General features: G+C 47.7%; 2 protein-coding genes across 8 annotated transcripts in view; both read left to right on the top strand.

The window, feature by feature from the left end:
* On the top strand, positions 2,155-9,669 carry QARS (glutaminyl-tRNA synthetase). The gene is made up of 24 exons (XM_021070652.1): positions 2,155-2,312; positions 2,458-2,605; positions 2,976-3,085; positions 3,248-3,323; positions 3,554-3,618; positions 4,173-4,226; positions 4,376-4,436; positions 4,776-4,847; positions 4,973-5,058; positions 5,218-5,304; positions 6,030-6,129; positions 6,246-6,324; positions 6,406-6,514; positions 6,612-6,742; positions 6,849-6,941; positions 7,060-7,197; positions 7,282-7,369; positions 7,459-7,602; positions 7,704-7,808; positions 7,990-8,082; positions 8,190-8,317; positions 8,411-8,477; positions 8,559-8,684; positions 9,537-9,669. Exons 1-24 carry the CDS (start codon positions 2,196-2,198, stop codon positions 9,585-9,587), a joined length of 2,328 nt encoding a protein of 775 aa, XP_020926311.1. The 5' UTR covers positions 2,155-2,195; the 3' UTR covers positions 9,588-9,669.
* Positions 10,832-20,886, top strand: part of QRICH1 (glutamine rich 1) — a 50,712-nt gene continuing 40,657 nt past the window's right edge. For 2 of the 7 annotated variants that reach the window (XM_021070646.1, XM_021070647.1), the window contains exon 1: positions 10,852-11,023. The gene's annotated coding sequence lies outside the window, so the exon portion shown is untranslated. Of the gene's footprint in view, positions 11,024-11,349; positions 11,561-11,725; positions 12,563-20,886 lie in introns of those variants that run through there. The other 5 variants (XM_021070648.1, XM_021070649.1, XM_021070650.1 and 2 more) reach the window with 5 other exon arrangements.

The following is a 20,886-nucleotide window of genomic DNA, read 5'->3' as shown; positions in this document are numbered from 1 at the left end:
TACTGCTGCTTCTGTGCTGTGAGCCTGTGCCACAGGGACTTGTCCATAGGCCTGGCTGCTAGACCCTTCCTCTTCCCATGCCACAGCTGGGCCTTGCTGACTGCTGCCCGGCTTTTCTCCTTTGTTTTTTTTTTTTTTTTACCCCCCATGCCTGTGTTATGTGGAAGCTCCCAGGCCAAGGACTGAAACTGAGCCACAGCAGTAACCCGAGTCATAGCAATGACAACACAAAGTCCTTAGGTGCTAGGCCACCATTTGAACTGCCTCTTTGTATACTTTTTCTTGAATTTTGCTGAAGTAGTACCAGAGGCTTATGCAAGCAAGCCAATCCCATGGGGCAGGACCCATAAAACTTCATGGTTCGCTCTGTGCAAGTCAAAGGGCTCCAGTGGACTGGCTGACCTGCTACTGCTACTACTCCTGTTTAATGCCTGCTCCTGGCCTTGGCTGGGCTGGGCATCAGAAGGGGGCCAAGCGGGCATGGTGGAAGGGGGGCAAGACACAGGATTGGATCTGGATACTGATGCAGTATGTGGCCCTGGGCTGAACCTGGCATGTAGTCATTATGTGGAGCTCAAAAATAGATTTGCTCATTAGTGGAATATGGCCACAAATCAGGAAATATTATGGTCAGGATCATGCCCAGTACTTGAAGGTCCAGGAGTTTTAGGGTCACTGAGGCCTTTAGGAGCCTGTGTTTCCATCCCAAATTTGGGGAACTTACCATCCCACCATCAACAGCTCCAGTTCTATAAGAAAATAGATTGGGGACTTCTCATTGTGGCTCATTGGTAATGAGCCTGACTTATCCATGAGGATGTGGGTTTGACCCCCGGCCCAGCTCAGTTGGTTAAGGATCCAGCGTTACCATGGGCTGTGGTGTGGGTTGCAGATGCACCTACGATCCCAGGTGGCTGGGATCGTTGTGGCTGTGGCCGTGGCGTAGGCCAGCATCTACAGCTCTGATTCCACCCCTAGCCTGGGAAATTACATATGGCATGGGTGCAGCCCTAAAAAAAAAAAATAAAAACAAAAACACAGGTTGTACATTCAGTTTTAGCCTGATGATTCCCACCCAGCAGGCCCTTAAGGGCCAAAGAGAGACTAGGGAGATCCCCAAGCATATCATCATAACTATTCTACCTTCTCTGTCCCACACTATTGAATAAAATATCCTGTCAAGTACTTGCATATGGATTTTAAGGTCTAATCTGCTTGTGGTTTTCCTATATTTGCATGCTTCGGTAAGAAGAGTAAGTATGGGGGTTCCCATAGTGGCTCAGTGGTTAACGAACCCGACTAGCATTCATGAGGACATGGGCTCAAGCCCTGACCCAGCTCAGCGGGTTAAGGATCTGGCCTTGCTGTGAGCTGTGGTGTAGATTGCAGATGTGGCTCGGATCCCACGTTGCAGTGGCTTTGGCGTACACGCAGATACAGCTCCGATTTGACCCCTAGCCTGGGAACCTCCGTATGCCGCGGGTGCGATCCTAAAACAGACCAAAAAAAAAAAAAAAGTAAGTATGGCAGGAGATTTTAAGCCAAATCATCACAGAAGTCATGCAAGGTCCTTCCTGGCCCCAAACCTTCCCTTTCCTGGTTAGGGGTGTGTGTGTGTGGGTGTGTGTGTGTGTGTGTGCGTGCGCGCGTGCAGGTGGAGCTGGAAAAGTGCCAAGACTTTTGGGGCGCATCCATGTGCCATTTCAGACGTCTGTTCTGGAGTCTTGACCGGATTTCCCGGGCTTCATTTTGTTCAGCTGTTTCCGTGACAACTCCAAAGTGTGACGTCAGAAACACGACCTACATTGACATTTGTTTCCAAAAACAAAACTGGGATGGTCCCAAGTTTTCCGGGGCTGAAGGAGAAAAGATGAAGAGTAAAATTACCATGATTATGTCTGCCTCCTGCCCTGGTGCTGAACACCTTCGCTCCAGGTTTGGAACAAATCACCTCTAAAGTACCGCCGCTCACTATCCCTTTTAGAGACCTGAAGCACGAAGACGGAAGTAAAGCGGCGGGAGAGGCCGCCCTCTGCCCTTTAAATGTCACTGACGATCCTGGAGATCCCCGCCCCTTCCCTCCAAGGAAGGATACCATTGGCTTTCGCTGACGGCATCTCACTCCTATTGGTCAGTGAGCTAACTCCGGGGCAGATTGGCCCCAAAGTTTCTTTTTGGCTTCCGGCGTCCCAGCAATGGCGGCTCTAGACTCCTTGTCGCTCTTCACCGGCCTCGGCCTGAGCGAGCACAAAGCGCGAGAGACGCTCAAGAACACGGCTCTGAGCGCGCAGCTGCGCGAGGCGGCGACCCAGGTGCAAACCTACGTCCTTGGCCCCGGCTGCCGACTGTGCCCCAAGGCAACTCCGGGCCGGGTCCAGACCCCGACCCACCCATCTTGTCTCACTCTTGCTTTTCTTACTGGAAGTGAGGCTTATCTCCTGACCCCTCTGACCCTAGGCACAGCAGACTCTGGGCTCCACCATCGACAAAGCTACCGGGACCCTGCTCTATGGCTTGGCCTCGCGACTGCGGGATCCTCGTCGACTGTCTTTCCTCGTGAGCTACATAGCTAGTAGGAAGATCCATACTGAGACTCAGCTGAGCGGTGAGACCCTTGCCTGTCTTGCTTCCACCTCCAGCTCCTCCTCTCAGCCAAGATCCCTATCTAACCATTCTGACAAGACCCACAGTGTCACTCTAGATTACTAGTTCTGCATTCTTCTCTAAACTTAGGCCCTGGCACTGACGGAGAGGGCCACCTCTGGGTGAGACCCACTGGAGAACTGTGTAGGTCTGAGGGAGTTTCCCTCACAACACATGCTTCTTTCCTGTGGCCTTAGGGCTTCTCTAGTGAAGTGCAAGACTTACTTTTCCAGGAAGTCAAACTAATTGGGGTTTCATGGATAGGATTAGGGCCCTGTCTTCCTACTTCTTGGAGCTGAGATGCCACAAACTCCTTGGCTTTCCTTTTTCAGCTGCCCTTGAGTATGTGCGAAGTCATCCCCTGGACCCAATCAACACCATGGACTTTGAGCAGGAATGTGGTGTGGGCGTCATTGTGACTCCAGAGCAGATTGAGGAGGCTGTGAGTCTTTTCTTAGGTGTCAGCTGCCTCCTTAATTCTAAGGAGTGGCTTTCAGTACTTAATACTGGAAAGGAGTGGCCCTGCTTTACCAACCAGAAAGTCCCAGGGTGAGGGGATCAGTCCCTAGAGCATGTCTGAAGCTCATGGTTTGGCTTTCTGTAGGTGGAGGCTGCCATAAATCATCACCGATCCAAGCTCCTTGTAGAGCGTTACCACTTCAACATGGGGCTGCTGATGGGTGAGCAGGACCTGGGGCAGGGGACTACAGACTATGTTGTTATCACTGGTCATGCCTTCTCTTCTGGGCATGAGTGAGAGGGAGGTGGAAGGGAGAGTCGGAGCATCTTAAAAGAGGTCTGGCTGGGCCCAGGCTCTAGTTTCTGAGGTCAGCCAGGTCCTTTTCTTGAGAAACAGGGTGGGAAGTGTCCTCCTTTTCCTTTCAGCAGCTTCTTATGCCCATGTTTCTAGGAGAGGCTCGGGCTGCGCTCAAGTGGGCAGATGGCAAAATGATCAAGCATGAAGTAGACATGCAGGTGGGTGCTTCCTTGAGCTGAAGCAGGTGGAGGCCCTTCTAGAGACAGTGTCTAGCATCCACTGAGAGATAAATGGGAGTGAGAAGGGAAGAGAGCCTATTCCTTTTCTGATAGTGGATAGTAGAGCCTGGGGTAGAGGGGGCAGCACTTGGGTGGGCAGTGAAAGACTTGGCTCTCTGGGTTGTGTCTAGTTTGGGGTGAGTTGCTTTACTCTGAACCTCAGGTTCCTCATCTTGTAAATAATGGTGATGGGGCCTCCATCTCAAGATGTTGGCAGAGAATAACAAGAGGGTGATGACTGAGGTAGATGGCTTATCTGGATGCCAGGCCCACAGTTCCTCTCTATAAGTGGTGTTTTTCTTACTTGAGTCCAGTATGGACTTTCAGGAGGGAAAGAACATTTGAGGCCAGTAGAACCATGTGAGGAGCAGAGGTGGGATGAGTTAGGTAGTTTTTTCCAAAGTGGAGCTGGTAAATAGGCCAGAAAGTCCTTAGGGAGGTGGTAGGGTTAGTCACAGGCTCCTATCCCAGTCCTGACTCTGGTCTCTGCTCAGGTCCTCCACCTCCTGGGTCCCAAAACAGAGAGTGATCTGGAGAAGAAGCCCAAGGTAGGACTGAGCGTGGTCTTGGGTCCCTGGGGATGAGGTGGGGAAGGGTAAGACCTCAGGCTGGGGAAGGAAGTATCTGACCCCAGTGACCAGTGAGTCCCAGACCCTGCCTCGGAGACACCCTGACCCAACTTCTGAACTTCTCTCAGGTGGCAAAGGCTCGGCTAGAAGAAAAAGACCGAGTGACAGCAAAGGATGTGGTGGAGAATGGTGAGAGGCTTGAGGCTCCTGTTGCATTCAACTCCCTGATTGCTGGATTTTCCACCAGATAGGTCCTTCCAGCCCAATCTCCTCAGGCCACCAGCTTATTTAACATCCTTCTTTTGCTGCAGGACTGGAATTCCTAGTGTTTCCTTTGTTGCCTTTACCGAAAAACTAGCCAGAGGAGGCCTGAGAAGTCTGGCTTGCTCTTGTCTAGGGTTGAGGAAAGGGGAGACTGCTTGGTTCTATTCTGGTTGCATGATATGAGTAGTACTGACAGCCACCTCTCTGAGCTGGATGTGGTAGCTATATCCAGAGAATAAGTTTTCCTTGGTCTCTTCTCTGCAGGTGAGGCTGTTGTTCAGACCCTGTCTCTGATGGAGCAGCTCCGAGGGGAGGCGCTCAAGTTCCACAAGCCTGGTGAGCAGGCACCTTGAAACTCTGTGGAGGGCTGGATCTTAATAGCAATTCTTGTAGCCAGACCCCTGAGGTAGGGAGCCCTGGGCTGCAGCCTGCTGTCATTAGGCTTGTTCTGGTTCTGGCAGGTGAAAACTACAAGACCCCAGGCTATGTGACCACTCCACATACCATGGATCTACTGAAGCAGCACCTGGAGATCACTGGAGGACAGGTATGTGGGTGTATTGCCAGGCAAGCTAGTGCCGTCATTACTTGCCTGTGGTTGGGCTGTCTCCATATAACTCCACTTTACCTATCACCATGGCATCCCTAGGAATGGGCATCCTTCAGTGTAGTCATCTCTGACTTGCTCCTATTCCCCTTAAATCAGATACGTACCCGGTTCCCACCAGAACCCAACGGAATCCTGCACATTGGACATGCCAAAGCCATCAATTTCAACTTTGGCTATGCTAAGGTGAGTGTGTCTGGGGGCATGACAAGCAAGGTGACCGCTTGCTGTTCTCCCGACTGGGTACTAGGGAAGTGTCCCTGTTTTTCCTGCTGCTCCCATAATGTGGCCCAGAGTAGAGAGAGTCCTTAGTCTCTGGAAGGGATACCTAGAAATGTGTGGCATGTGTGACAGATATCTAGCAGTCCACCCCATTGGGCTCATTGGGGAAAAGTGCTAGGTGAGGCAGTGAGTTCAAATTTGGGGAAATTCCCAGTGCAACCTCTAGGGCTTAGGAAGAGGCCATGCTGTGTCCTGTGGTATTATGAGATGCCTTGCTTAAGGCCTTTTGTTTTTTTTTTCCTTTCTTTGCTCTTTAGGGCCGCATCTGCAGCATATGGAAGTTCCCAGGCTAGGGGTTGAATCAGAGCTACAGCTGCTGGCGTACACCACAGCTGCAGCAATGCCAGATGCAAGCTGTGTCTGCGACTGCACCACAGCTCACAGCAACCCCGGGATCCTTAACCCACTGAGCGAGGCCAGGGATTGAACCCACAACCTCATGGATACTAGTTGGATTTGTTTCTGCTGAGCCACAACAGGAAATCCTGCTTAGGGCCTTTAGATATAGGAAAGTGAGTGAAAGGTGTTTTCATTTCTGACATGGGAGAGCCCTGAGAATGTTCCAGTTTGATGAACTGGACTGTAGGGGGTGATGATGTGGAAGCTCATAGATATTACAATTCTTCTAGGCCAACAATGGGATCTGTTTCCTGCGCTTTGATGACACCAATCCTGAGAAGGAGGAAGCAAAGTTCTTCACTGCCATCTGTGACATGGTGGCCTGGCTGGGTATGGCTTGTGTAAGACTTGGGCAGAACTGGTCATCAGTGGGCCTCTCCCTGGGCCATGGCCTGCCATTGGGTGTCCCTGGTTGGTTGTTAATGCTATGTTTTATTCTGCCCCAGGTTACACACCTTACAAGGTGACATATGCCTCTGACTATTTTGACCAGCTATATGCCTGGGCTGTAGAGCTTATCCACAGGTGAGGTCAGGGCCATGAGGTAGAGCCAGACAGGTTGACAAAGGCACCGCTATGCTGGGCTCTCATACCCCTTTCCTATAGGGGCCTGGCCTATGTGTGCCACCAGCGAGGAGAGGAACTCAAAGGCCACAACCCACTGCCCTCACCCTGGAGAGACCGTCCCATAGAGGAGTCGCTGCTGCTCTTTGAGGTGGGGTTCTTGGGAGTCAGCTGGGTCGGCGTGGCCAAGATGCTGAGGAGAAGATGCCCTTTTGCTGAGTGGTAGCCTGAGCTCTTGCTCCTCTCAGGCAATGCGCAAGGGCAAGTTTGCAGAGGGTGAGGCCACTCTGCGGATGAAGCTGGTGATGGAAGATGGCAAGATGGACCCTGTGGCCTATCGAGTCAAATACACACCACACCACCGCACAGGGGACACCTGGTGGGTATGACCTTGGGGTGGGGTTGTTGAGTTGTAGAGTGGGGGCTGGGCCATGGGTAGGGCAGAGTGGGCGTGGATGGTGGGGCCCACTGCCTATGCCCTGCAGGTGCATCTACCCCACCTATGACTACACACACTGCCTCTGTGACTCCATCGAGCACATCACCCACTCACTCTGCACCAAGGAATTCCAGGCCCGGTGAGGGAGCTGGGCCCACGGGGTGGGTAGGGCCAATGGGATTCTAGCAGCCCTTCCTGTGGTCTCTCTCGGGTCAGAGGTGGCCAGTCCCAGTCCTGACTATATCCTCCTCCCCCAGACGCTCTTCCTACTTCTGGCTGTGCAATGCACTGGATGTCTATTGTCCTGTGCAGTGGGAGTATGGCCGCCTCAATCTGCACTATGCTGTTGTCTCTAAGAGGAAGATTCTCCAACTTGTGGCAGCGGGTGCTGTGCGGTAGGTGTGGCTTTTTGGCTCATTGAAGGTTGGTGGTAGTAGCATGTGCTGCCAAAGGCCTTCTCACCGCCTTCTTGCCCATAGGGATTGGGATGACCCACGGCTCTTCACACTCACAGCCCTACGACGGCGGGGCTTCCCACCTGAGGCCATCAACAACTTCTGTGCTCGGGTATAACTCAGTGGGCTGTGTGAGCAGTTGGGGGCTGAGCACAGCAGTGTGTGGTTGTGGCTGTGATTGATGTTGACCTTTACTGCTAGGTGGGGGTGACAGTGGCACAGACCACAATGGAACCACATCTGCTTGAAGCCTGTGTACGTGATGTGCTGAATGACACAGCTCCTCGGGCCATGGCTGTGCTAGACTCATTACAGGTGGTCATCACTAATTTTCCTGCTGCTAAAGTAAGTCTGCTTCAGTACGTGTGTGTTAGGGGTGTGCACCTGGGTCTGAGTGTAGGAATCCGAGTGCCTATTGTGATTCAGACATTCATCTCCTGCTATAGCTTTTGGACATCCAGGTGCCCAACTTTCCAGCTGATGAGACCAAGGGCTTCCATCAGGTTCCCTTTGGACCCACTGTCTTCATTGAAAGGACTGACTTCAAGGAGGTGAATGGGGGGAATGGGGTAGAGGGTCCTGTTTGCTCCTGAGCCCAGTCTGGAGAGCCTTTCGTCTCTTCTATCAGCCTGTCTACTTTCTGCTTCAGAAGGACCAACCCCTACCAGATAAAGGGGGTGGGGAACTTTGACTCTTGTAGCCTTTTGTGTCTATCCGACTTTCTACCTCTAGGAGCCAGAGCCAGGCTATAAGCGCCTGGCATGGGGCCAGCCTGTGGGCCTGAGGCATACAGGCTACGTCATTGAGCTGCAGCATGTTGTCAAGGTGAGAGCCAGCTTCCTACTGCAGTGCCTTGCTGGGGTGAGGATCTGGGTGCAGCCTGTAGTCCTGGTAGTGGTTTTCAAGGCTGATGAAGGTCCCTTGATTTCCAGGGCCCCAATGGTTGTGTGGAAAGCCTTGAGGTGACCTGCAGACGAGCAGATGTTGGAGAAAAGCCTAAGGCATTTATTCACTGGGTATCACAGCCTCTGACGTGTGAGATTCGCCTCTATGATCGACTGTGAGTGACCAGAGTGGGGACAGGGGTAGGTACAAGATGGGCATTGCTTGCTGTGACTGCACAGCTAGAGTCTGACCTTCAGTCTGACTGTAGCTTTCAGCACAAGAACCCTGAGGATCCTGCTGAGGTGCCTGGTGGATTCTTAAGTGACTTGAACCTGGTAGGCTCATGGGGCTCCTGGGATATGGGGTGAGGATTGTGGGCCTCTGGCTGGATGGCCACCTGAGTTCTTTGCCTACAGGCATCACTACAAGTGGTGGAAGCAGCATTAGTGGACTGTTCTGTGGCCCTGGCAAAGCCCTTCGACAAGTTCCAGTTTGAGCGGCTTGGTTACTTTTCTGTGGATCCAGACAGCCGCCAGGGACAGGTGCTCAAATTTACCTTTCCACGACATTGATGGTGTGGCTACCATTCACGGTGCCAAGCACTTCACCAGCATTTTCTTGCTTAATCTTCACCACCTGAGGTGGGGTTCATGTTCTATGATGAGGAAACAGGCTGAGAGTTTAAATACCTGCCCAAAATTTTGTATGAACTTTGACTTTCTCACTCCTCAAGGTGGGAGGCAGGCATAGGGATTGTTAGAACTCTCATAAAGTGGAGACTCAGAACCATCTAGTCCTTTAGCCCAAGTCCTTTAGTTCTCAAGTTATTGAGAACTTGGAGTTCCCTGGTGACTCAGCGAGTTAAGGATCTGGCTTTGTCATTGCTGTGGCATGGGTTCGATCCCTGGCCCCAGAACCTGTGTAAGCTGCAGGCGCAGCCAAAAAAAAAAAAAAAAAAAAATTATTAAGAATTAGGGGGAGTTCCCATCGTGGCGCAGTGGTTAACGAATCCGACTAGGAACCATGAGGTTGCGGGTTCGGTCCCTGCCCTTGCTCAGTGGGTTAACGATCTGGCGTTGCCGTGAGCTGTGGTGTAGGTTGCAGACGCGGCTCGGATCCTGCGTTGCTGTGGCTCTGGCGTAGGCCAGTGGCTACAGCTCCGATTCAACCCCTAGCCTGGGAACCTCCATATGCCGCGGGAGCGGCCCAAGAAATAGCAACAACAACAACAAAAGACAAAAAGACAAAAAAAAAAAAAAAAAAGAATTAGGGTTTTCTGTCCCTCTGCACCCCAGGGATGAGGTGAGGGTTGGAGTGGGGTGTCTGGTGAGACCCACCCTGGCCTAGTGGCCTGGTTCTAGCTTGGTGGTCATTCTTCCTTCTCTGTCCTCCAGCTTGTCTTCAACCGGACCGTCACACTGAAGGAGGACCCAGGAAAGGTGTGAACTGGAAGTCCCATGGACCTACCTCATCCTTCTGGAGGCTAGAGGTAGCCACTTCATGTCAATAAAGAACAGTTAAATCCCTCTGGAGTCTCTGTGTTATTTTTCTGTTTTCCTAGCCCTGGAGGGCCTTAGTGCCATGCTGGGGGTTGGGGAAAGGTACACTGCACACAGAGCAGTACTGACAGCTTTGAAACCATTGTTACACATCTTGGTGCTCAAGGGCAGAGGCCTGGGTCTGAGTCCCTGTATTCTGCACCTGGTCTGAGGTAATGGTGGGTCCTGGGGTGCTGCTTCACTGTTAGGAGCACTGTAGCAGAGGAACCTGTAAGGTTTGTGTCTGCCTTCATGCCTAGGTAGATAGAAATGGAGGAGTCTGGCTGCTAGTCCAAAATCACAAATAATTACTGAGCACCTGCTATTTGCCAAGCACAGTGACATAAGGAAGACTTTGGCAGTGGCCTTGTAAGTCCACTATTTAGTTGGGGAGACGAGGGGACTAGATATCTCCCTGGGGCCTGTGAGGCTGGAGGAGGTTCTGCATCTAACCTGGGACTCAGAAGACTACTCTCAGGAAGTGACTCCTGAGGGGAACCTCAAAGGACTTGGAGTTTGCCAGGGCAGAAGAATAAGTTGCAAAGGTCCAGAGGCCTTTTAAAGAAAGAGTCTGTGGCAGGCCACTTGCCCCCTGGGGCAGTGTGGACTACTGGTGAGGCCCGAATGTGCCTGCAGCTTTAACATCCTCCACATTTTCCCTGTATACAAACACAGGGCTATTGGAGGCCCGCTTTAAGGTGGACTGGACTGTGGAGGGCTGAATTAGGATGACAGCAGATAGAGGACGAGGGGTTGATTCCAGATGCTAGGGACTCCTGGAGGGGAGTGACCAGGGGCCCTGCAGGTGGGCAATGGTCGGAGGCGACAGGCCTAGGTTAGAGGTTGTGGGGGCCACCTTAAGTAAGAAGCCGGTTTCCGTACCGCGTGAGGCTGCGCGAAAGAGGCCTGGGCAGGCGGCAGAAGGGTCCTGAGAGAAAGCTTCAATCCTCGGCCTTCCCAGACTACAGCCCTAGGCAAATCTCCGGCCTTGGCTCCGCCCTAAATGTAGGGGCGTCTAAGGGCGGGGCGTCCCGCCCTACACCCCGGGCTTCTGCCTTTACTGCAGCCCTGGGCTCGGCCTTTCTCCTTGGCAGAAGCGTTCCCTTTAAGTCAGGCCAGGAGACAGCCTTAACTCTCGCGGGGCTCGACGCTCCAATTATCGCGAGAGAGGCTTTCGGCACTCATTGGCTGTGAGGGTTGAATGTAAGATGGCGCCCAGGGAGCTGTGAGGGGAAAATCCTGTCGGTCTCGGAGCGGCGACGGCAGAACCGGGGCCCCGAGCGGTGCGGCGGGGCCGGCGGGTAGAACGGCGGCGGCGGCGGCGGCGGCGGCGACGTCGCCCGGTAAGGGATCCAGTCAGGGCAGAAATGCAGCGAGGCTGCGGGCCTGGGACTGCGGGCCCACCCCACACAACGGCGGGCGGGGGCGGGCGGGCCGCTGCCGCTGGGCCCAGGAGACCTCTGGGCGGCTCAGGAGCCGAGAATGTCCCTGGGCTCGCGCGCCCCCGCCCCCTGGGTGGGGGAAGGGCAGGGTCGAGGATTCGGGTGGGCGCGGTGCGCGGACGCGCGCTGGTGTTCGCGCGCGGCCTGACCTGTTTATACGCTCGGGCGCGCGCGCGCTGTGCGGCCCTCCTGGTGCGCGTGGCCGTTGACGTGCGCGTTCCCGGCCCGGATATCTCGGCTCCTGGAGCTACAGCCCGTGGACCAGAGCAGCTTTCTGGGGCGTGCTCCCCGAAGTTGGGGGTCGCGGGCAGGCGCGCGCCCTGCTGTAGGGTGACGGCACCGCTGCGAGGGCGCGCACGACACCTCTGCTGAGAGGAGGGGCGCCGGGCGAGCGTTTTGCTGTGTGAAGAAGGTTGCGGGTTGGGCCCTTCTGCTCAGGTGACGTCCCCGGACCGGCCGGAGTCCAGGCCTGGGGAGACACCAACCTGCTTTGCGGTCTGGCTTGTGGCCCCTCTTCTCTGAGAAGAGGGCGAGGTTACTGGTTCTCTAAGAATGCGGCGTCCTGAGGCCCATGTGCAGGGTGGGTGCTTGGGAGGGTGCTGCACTATGTCTGAAACCGAGCCCTGTTGGTCTTTGAGGGTAGCGAACCCCCTCGACTTTCCTCACTTTGTTTTGATGCTTTGTGCTGGCGAGGGACGGCAAATCCTAGAAGGCACTTAAGTGGTACCTGCTTTCTCGTCATTGGAAAGTAATTCTTCATCAAGCGCAATTCCTGCACGTCACCTGTGTGCGCTCCCGAAGGGGATCCACTTCTGTGGACTAAGTGAAACTACCCAAGTTCTAAAATGATACTTTAAATCCTTAAATCCAGGCTTTCCTCTGTTTGGTTGGGAGAGGCTTAACTTGTACTTCGTCAAGTTAAGGGCCCGCTATTTCTCAGCCAAAAAATTGCGTAGAACAACATTGAACAACCTGGAAATCAGTGCTTTGCCTTCTGTTGTAATTCCAAAGAACCCCAGTAGAAATTCTGAACTCTGCCCACGTCTCACTGTAAAAGTCACTTTTGGTATAGGATTTCAATCCTTTTCTGCCTTTAAAAAAAAAAAAATTTAAATCCAGGCACTGTGTTCTGGTGCCAGGGGAGTTCTAGATTTGTCCAAAGAAATACGCACTTTTTCTTCTAAGACAAAGTATCTGCTGGTTTACAGTTTTGCTTGCCTTAAGTTTATGAAAAAAGAAGCTGAGAGGAACTAAAATTAGCAATCAATTTCGATAATGATGGGGTAGTTTTTTTTAATATACTGTATTATTTTAAGAACAAAGTTAAAATTTAAAAGGAGGCTGAGGATGGAAGGAACTTCTTTGTTCTATCTTCTTCAGAATGTTACAAGTCTTAAGAACTAAGGACAAGCAGCAGAAATACATGCAACATGGTGACTGGTGAGTTAAAATCATTCATATGCTGGAAATATGTGTGCAGTTTTTTTCCTGGGAATATTGAAACATTCTAAATCCTGCCAATCATCCTGGGTACTGTCTGCCAGAAATATCTAGGTGCTGGAAAATATGTGGAAGAACTGCATCTTTGAATCCAGCCAGTTTGCTGCTTGAACATTTTTTTTTCCCTTGAAATACAAATCAGGTTTTAGAGTAACAAGGCATCAGCTTTCCTAAGGACACAAATAGTTCAAAGACAAGCAATTGAGTTTATTTAGGATATACTTAAAATTTTAATATGAAAATTAGACCTACTTTTGCTGGAGTATCTTTGTTTTTAAACATTAAGTTTGAGGTCTGCCTTTTATTTATTTATTTTTATTTTAATTTCTTGGACATGCCTGCCGCATGCCGAAGTTCCTGGGCCAGGGATCGAATCTGAGCCACGGCAGTGACCCAAACTGCTGTAGAGACAACACTGGATCCTTAACCTGCTGCATCACAAGAAAAATCCAAGGTCTGCCTTAAGAATTGATGTTTGCAGATAATATTTTTTCGTAAGCATATAAGATTTCCCAAATTAAAACATGTCATGTTTCCAGTCCTCTATGATGAATTATTTGTGTACCTCTCCATGAACCTCTGCTTCTCCACACAACTCCTTTCCACTAGGTTATTTCATTTTATTTTTTAATTTTTTAAAGTTTTATTGTCTTTTTAGGGCCACACCTGCAGCACATGGAAGTTCTCAGACTATTGGTCAAGTTGGAACTACAGCTGCCAGCCTATGCCATATCCACAGCAACAGCAACACCAGATCTGAGCAGCATCTGTAACCTCTGCTGCAGCTCATGGCAATGCTGGATCTTTAATCCCCTGAGTGAGGCCAGGGATCAAACCCACATCCGCATGGATACTAGTCAGATTCCTTTCTGCTGAGCCACAATGGGAACTCATAGGTTGTCATTTTAAAGGAAATATCAGATAGTGGTTGAAGTTACTTATAAATTTGAATTGCTTCAGAAAAGTATCCAAAGTTGGGTCACTGGGTATGGCTGTCCTCCATCATGGCAGCTTCCGAATCAGAGATGTCTTCCTTTAAGCCTGCATGCCTTCTAATTTAATCAACTTTGTCTTTGATGTGCCATGCTTCTTGTTTGTCTATTTTTTAAATGGCTACCCTTTATCTGTAATGGTCTTTTATTCCAAAGTCTTAGAATGAAGCATTATATGAACACCTGTTTTTTTTTCAGTTACTTTGTAGTAGCCCTGAATTTTGTTCCAGCTGTTTTAAGTCCTTTCCAGGCTTCACTTAAATGCTTTATTCGTTTTTTCCTAATTGTCACATTAGAATGTGATTTTTAACTGTGGCTGCCTGAAGAAATGATAGATTAACCCCTTGCTTTGCTGAAAAGGAGAAAAGAATGGTTCTTTGGTCTCACACTTTAGGGCAAAACTGTAGGTAGAGCTGGTGGGCTGTGTCAGAAAGCTCTTTTTTTACATGTGCATGTGAAATATCAGTCATATTAATTCAGCTGACCTGTATACAATTTAATGAAAAATTATAAAGCGAACCACTGTTTAACTAGAATTTCTTCAAGAAATAGAACACTGCCAGCACTTTTGGACCCTTCATGGGTTCCTTCCTGGGCACAGCTTCTCATCCCTTAGAGACAATTATTTTTCTGAATTCTTTGTTTTTCTTTTTACTACCTTTGTATCCCTCAACAGCATAATTTTATTTAACTTTGAACTTGATATAAATGGAGTCAAGATATATTTTGGGAGTTCCCGTTGTGGCGCAGTGGTTAACGAATCTGACTAGGAACCATGAGGTTGCGGGTTTGGTCCCTGCCCTTGCTCAGTGGGTTGATGATCCGGTGTTGCCGTGAGCTGTGGTGTAGGTCGCAGACTCGGCTCGGATCCAGCGTTGCTGTGGCTCTGGCGTAGGCCGGTGGCTATAGCTCCGATTTGACCCCTAGCCTGAGAACCTCCATATGCCGCAGGAGCAGCCCAAGAAATAGCAAAAAGACCAAAAAAAAAAAAAAAAAGATATATTTTGTATCTCCTTGTTGCATTATTATGGTGAAATTCATTCCACATTGTATGCAGCTGTTCCATTTTTATATAGTGTTCTGTATGAACAAACCATATTTTATTTAGTCCATTATTGGTAGACATCTAAATTCTTTGCAGTTTGGGGCTACTGACAATTATGAACATCCTTGTGTAAGTACCTTTGTACATGTTTTGTCACATCTAGGAATAGAATTGCTGGATCATATGGAATGGATGTTTTCAGCTTCACTAGATGATGGAAACGATTTTGCCAGTTTACAACTCTGTCATTGGTAGGAATGTGAATTTAAGTTCTTGGTTGAAAGTAGCAACTAGAACCATGGTGAAAATGTCCCTAGGTCAGGGATTTCTCTGTCTGGTGAAGGCTTGGGGCCAATGAATGACCCAGTGAGATCAATTCATCACAAACTCTGAAGTAGGTTAGTATCTTTAAGAATACAAATATGTCTCCCAGTCTGTTTCTTTGAAATGACTCCTAATGTTAATTGGACAGATGTGTCTGCAACTCCTAAAAATGAAATTGATTTTTGTTTTTTTAACATGTGATTGTAGGTTCTTCAAACCAAAGCTAAGCTATAAGGAGCCATTGCTAGTATATGTGAGCCTTGAGAGTGGCCCAAGAGCTTAACCCTTGGGTAAACAGGAAGAGGCAGGGCTCTAAGGCAGCTCTTAGGGTTTTCTCTTAGCCCATACTTGTATTTAAGACCCACTCTGCAGAGCTGCATAGGGAGCCAGGAAGAGATAATCAGATTTGAGGGAGACCCAGGAAGGGATGATTCACTTGAGTATTTAGACCTTCCCTTAGTATCTAAATAGAAAAAAGAACAGAAATGTGATAGATTGTTGCTTTGGAGTAACATTTTCCTTGGTACTGTCATGTTCTAGTTATAAAATAATTGGAATAATTGTAACTTTAATATATGGAGGGCCTGTGCTGTGTCAGGCACTGTGCTAAGTTCCAGTAGAAGGAATTAACAGGGGAAATATTGGAGTGAAAATTTCTTGGATCTGTTGATAGGTGTTCATTTGTCTGTTTATTGTTTTGCAAAGCAGCTATACTTGAAGTATTCAGAAGCACATTCTTGGTTACAGACTGCACGCCAAAGAGACCCAATGTGTTTTTCCCTCCATTTCTGAATCCCAGAAATTGGACTACTCAACTTTCCCTCCAGCTTCATGTTTTTCATAAGTATTTTAGTGAATTTATTGCTCTTCGCTTAGTCTTTAACTTGGAAATAATTAAAAATCTTATTTCTTTTGGAGTTAGAGTAGTTTCATTAAGTTTATCCATTTTCCTTACTCGGGGTGACCAAAGCTCAGCCTTGGGTATCTTGGGAGCAGCATCTTTAAGTTAACAGTCCTCATTGTTATGCAAGTTTTTGGTGCTTGATGGTTTTGTTTGTCCTGAAGAGTTTCAGATTTTGAGGGAAAAATCAAACTTATCAATTAGAATTATCGATGTGTCTGTTACTGTTGTGGTATAACGACTGTGCAAAAAGGATTACTTTTTAACTACCTTTTTTTTTTTTTTTTTTGGGTCTTTTCGCCATTTCTTGGGCCGCTCCTGCGGCATATGGAGGTTCCCAGGCTAGGGGTCCAATCGGAGCTGTAGCCACTGGCCTACACCAGAGCCACAGCAACGTGGGATGTGAGCCACATCTGCGACCTACACCACAGCTCATGGCAATGCCGGATCCTTGACCCACTGAGCGAGGCCAGGAATCAAACCTGGAACCTCACAGTTCTTAGTCAGATTTGTTAACTACTGCACCACGATGGGAACTCCTTAACTACCTTTTTTGTTTAATACAAATTGTGGAAAATACAGGAATGTGTTAAACAGAAAGAAATTTAAGTCCTCTTGTATTCCACAACACCCAGGCGTAACTGCTGTCGGCATTTAGAGGCATTTTTTTGACAGCTTTTCTTCTTACATACGTAATTAAACCATTCTGGGATATATAAACACATTTAAGAATTGGCTCCCTTTTCATACATGATGTGTTTTTATGTCATTAAATTTTCTTTTTTTAAACCAAACGTCATTTTGACTGAGGGAGGAGGATCTTCTAGGTATTAACATGCTTTTTTTTTTTTTTTTTTAATTACTGTGTTACAGAAAGATCTGTGAGTTACACACAAAAAGCTTAGAAGCAGACCTTTATATGAGTTTAGTATATAATCACAGTGACATTTTGAATCAGTAGGCAAAGAAATTTCAATAATTCTGTAATTCAAGGACAAGCTGTATGGTCTTTAGAAAAAAAATTAGGCTTTTACTTCATACTATGCAAAATAAATTCTAAATGGATCAAAGCATTGTATAAAAATTACATTGTAAATTTAAGAATTGTAGATGAATGATTTTATGGTAAAGGAGGTCTTTATCTGAGCATGAGAGTAGAGGAAGAAGCTGTCACCACCATTGAGAATTTACTGTCTTTCATTGTGTTTCTTTACTCACTAGTCTAAAATATTTAAATGTATTTCTGAAGGTTTTTTCTTTTTCCTTCTAAGCAGCACTTTTGTGTCAGGTCAGATGCTGACTTAGTGTACTTTCGTTATTGGGATGTGTCAGTTTGGCGGATACTGCCAAGTGGGCAGGTTAAAAGGACAAGAACTGAAGCCTTGTATGATTTGGGCTGTATAAATGATCGAATTGGAATGTTCTTTCAAATTGGCCTTTTCCAATTAAGTTCTTCATTGACTCTGTTATTTGTTAATATTTTTAGCTTCCTCTCATTTAGTTATTCTCAAATGATTCTTGTGAAGACCTTAGTGCAAGAAAAAAGCAATGGGAATTGGGAAGCAGTGGCTTCTGCTTAGAGCCAACAGTAGACTCTAAGCTTGGAGCACTGCAGAGGGTTTTATGCTTTGGAGTCTCAACTACTTAAAACACATGGCTGGCTATAAACCAAAAAGTGATTTTTGTCATAGAATGTTTCAAATGTTTTCATAAGAATAGAGAATATAGTGAGCCTATTTATGAATTTATGTCAACATTTTCTAAGTTTTATAGAAGGTTTTCTACTTAAAGCTGTTGGTTCTTTCCTTTTTTTTTTTTTTTAAAGAAAACTTAAAAAGGTGTTCCTGTTGTGGGTCAGCAGCTGACGAACCCGACTAGCATCCACGGGGACAAGGATTTGATCCCTGCCCTCGCTCAGTGGGTTAGGGGTCTGACGTTGCCGTGAGCTATGGTGTAGGTTGCAGATGTGGCTCGGATCCTGCGTTGCTGTGGCTGTGGCGTAAGCCGGCAGCTGTAGCTCTGATTCAGCCCCTAGTCTGGGAACCTCCATATGCCTTGGGTGCAGTCCTAAAAAAAAGACAAATACACACAAACACAAAAAGAAAACTTAAAGAATGAACTTAGGGGCTTTGTAGCAGATACTTTGCCAAGCTTTTTCCCCATTCTTTCTGAGAGCTAAATCCATTTTATTTGCTCCTCTGCCCAGAAAATAAATTTCAAAAACTGATTGGTATGAAATGCTGTATTTTATTTAATTAATTAATTAATTTTTATTTTTTGTCTTTTGTTCTTTCTAGGGCCGCACTTGCAGCATATGGAGGTTCCCAGGCTAGGGGTCCAGTCAGAGCTGTTGCTGCCGGCCTACGCCAGAACCAACCACAGCAACGTGGGATCTGAGCTGTGTCTGCAGCCTACACCACAGCTCATGGCAATGCCAGATCCTTAACCCACTGAGCAAGGCCAGGGATCGAACCAGCATCCTCATGGGTCCTAGTCGGATTCATTAACCAGTGTGCCACGATGGGAACTCCCAAATGCTGTATTTTAAAACTAAAAGGTTGGAGTTCCTGTTGTGGCTTCTCATAACAAGCCAGTTAGTATCCATGAAGGATTTGGGTTCCATCCCTGGCCTTGCTCAGTGGGTTAAGGATCTGGTGTTACTGTGAGCTTCGGTGTAGGTTGCAGATGCAGTTTGGATTCCGAGTTGCTGTGGCTGCAGTGTAGGCCAGCAGCTGCAGATCCAATTCAACCCTTAGCCTGGAAACCTTCATATGCCATGAGTGTGGTCCTAAAAAGTCTAAAAAAAAAAGGAAAGAAAACTGCTAAAAGGTTGATTGAATAGAAGCTATACTCACTTGGCTGAATGCTTGTCAAAAATAGAGGGCCTGGGAGTTCCCTTGGATTAAGAATCTGACTGCAGTGCCTGGGTCTGTAGCAAGCAGGTTCTACACACTCCCCTGCCACCCCCAGCCCAGTTCAGTGGGCTAAAGGATCTGGCATTGCTGCAGCTGTGCTGTAGGTTGCAGCTGTGGCTCAGAGTCAATCCCTAACTGGGAACTTTGATATGACACTGGTGCAGCTGAAAAAAAAAGGAAAAAATAGAGGATATGGAACTTTAATTTTCTCCTCTTACATAGTAGGTAGTCCAGAGACACTCTAAAATTAATAAGTCTACAGATAGAGGTTTAAGGCTATGAAAGTGATGATGTCAAAAATTAAAATAATTGGCATGAGTTAATGAGAGGGACGTGATTTAAATACCTTAAAGTTACTTTTCCTAAAGGACAGATCACTGCTTAAAATTGGTATATCAGGAACCAGAAGTCAAAGCATACCTAGCTGTTTTTATTTTTTTTGCTTTTTAGAGCTGCACCTGCGGCATATGGAAGTTCCCAGGTTAGGGGTGAAATTGGAGCTGCAGCTGCTGGCCTATGCCACAGCAGTGCCAGATCTGAGCCACATCTGTGGCATACAACACACCTCACAGCAATGCCAGATCCTTAAACCAATGAGCAAGGCCAGGGAATGAACCCGCATCCTGATGGATACTAGTTAGGTTCATAACCTGCTGAGCCACATAGGAACTCCTTTACTTTTCTCTTTATAGCTTTGTATACTATTTAAACAGTTTTTTGTTATTGTTGTTTTTCAGCCACACCTGCAGCATATGGATGTTCCAGGGCCAGGGGTTGAATCAGAGCTGCAGCTGAGGACTACGTTACAGCTATGGCAACACTGGATTCAAGCTGCATCTGCAACCTACACTGCAGCTTACTGCAAAGCTGAGCAAGGCTAGAGATTGAACCTATATCCTCACGGAGATAACGTCAGGTCCTTGATCCCACTGACCCACAATGGAAACTCCCTGAACAATTTTTCTTTTCTTTTTTTTTTTGTCCCCACCTGTCTCATATGGAAGTTCCTGGGCCAGGGATCAAATCCAGTTCACAGCTGCAACACCAGATCCCACTGCATTATGTGGGGGATTGAATCTGTGCCGACGCAGAGATAGCACTAGATCCTTAACCCGCTGTGCCACAGCAGGTACTCCAATTCGAATGGTTTTTGTAAGAAATAGATACATTATTTTTACCTTCCTCCCTCAAAAAAGACAAAACCCTCAAAAACTAGGTGTAGTTCTTTTTTTCTTTTAGGGCCACATGTGCGGCACATGGAAGTTCCCAGGCTAGGGGTTGAATCAGAGCCACGTCTGTGACCTACACCACGCACAGCTCATGACAACGCCAGATACTTAACCCACTGAGTGAAGCCAGAGATTGAGCCCATATCTTCATGGATACTAGTTGAGTTCATTACTGCTGCACCAAAATGGGAACTCCCAACTAGGTATAATTCTATACTGAAAATTAAGAAAGCTTGTTTCTAGGAAGAAAGTTGGTATAATTTTGTTTTTTGTTGTTGTTGTTGTTTTTTGTTTTGTTTTTTTTTTTTTTTTTTGTTTTTTGATTTTTAGGGCCAAACCCATGGCATATAGAGTTCCCAGGCTAGGGGTTGAATTGGAGCTGTAAGCTGCTGGCCTACGCCACAGCCACAGCAATGACAGATCTAAGCTGTGTGTGCGACCTATACCACAGCTCTCAGCAACGCCGGATCCTTAACCCACTGAGCAAGGCCAGGGATTGAACCTTTGTCCTTATGAATACTAGTCATATTCATTTCCACTGAGACAGGATGGGAACTCCCCCCCCCCTTTTTTTTTAATTCCACGTTATACTTAGTATCAGACTTCAGATATAAGTCTCTGCCATTACTGAAACTTGAAAGAGTGAAGGGAAATAAGATTCTAGGGACGACCTTTATTGAGCAGTATTTGAAGGTTTTCTGGTTCTGTAAACCTAATTTGCAGTGGTTCTTTGTATTTGTGCTTGCACCTATTTATTCCCAGGTTTGAAGCAAAATAAGTTTTTTTGGTTTTTTTTTTGCATGGTTTGCTCTACTTAAAAAAAGTTGCTTTGATATAATAGTAGCTATGATTCTAGAG

This window comes from Sus scrofa, chromosome 13 (genome assembly GCF_000003025.6).
Source record: "Sus scrofa isolate TJ Tabasco breed Duroc chromosome 13, Sscrofa11.1, whole genome shotgun sequence".
Classification (NCBI taxonomy): domain Eukaryota; kingdom Metazoa; phylum Chordata; class Mammalia; order Artiodactyla; family Suidae; genus Sus; species Sus scrofa.
The sequence above is the reverse complement of the archived record's forward strand: the minus strand, read 5'-3'. Positions and strand labels throughout refer to the sequence as shown.

What these genes read in the sequence shown, in the direction of transcription:
- QARS (XM_021070652.1), top strand. Translation starts at nt 2,196, where the DNA reads ATGGCGGCTCTAGACTCCTTGTCGCTCTTCACCGGCCTCGGCCTGAGC. An exon ending in TGCGCGAGGCGGCGACCCAG is followed by an intron (nt 2,313 to 2,457) that starts GTGCAAACCTAC and finishes CTCTGACCCTAG; the next exon opens with GCACAGCAGACTCTGGGCTC. An exon ending in TCAACAACTTCTGTGCTCGG is followed by an intron (nt 7,370 to 7,458) that starts GTATAACTCAGT and finishes CTTTACTGCTAG; the next exon opens with GTGGGGGTGACAGTGGCACA.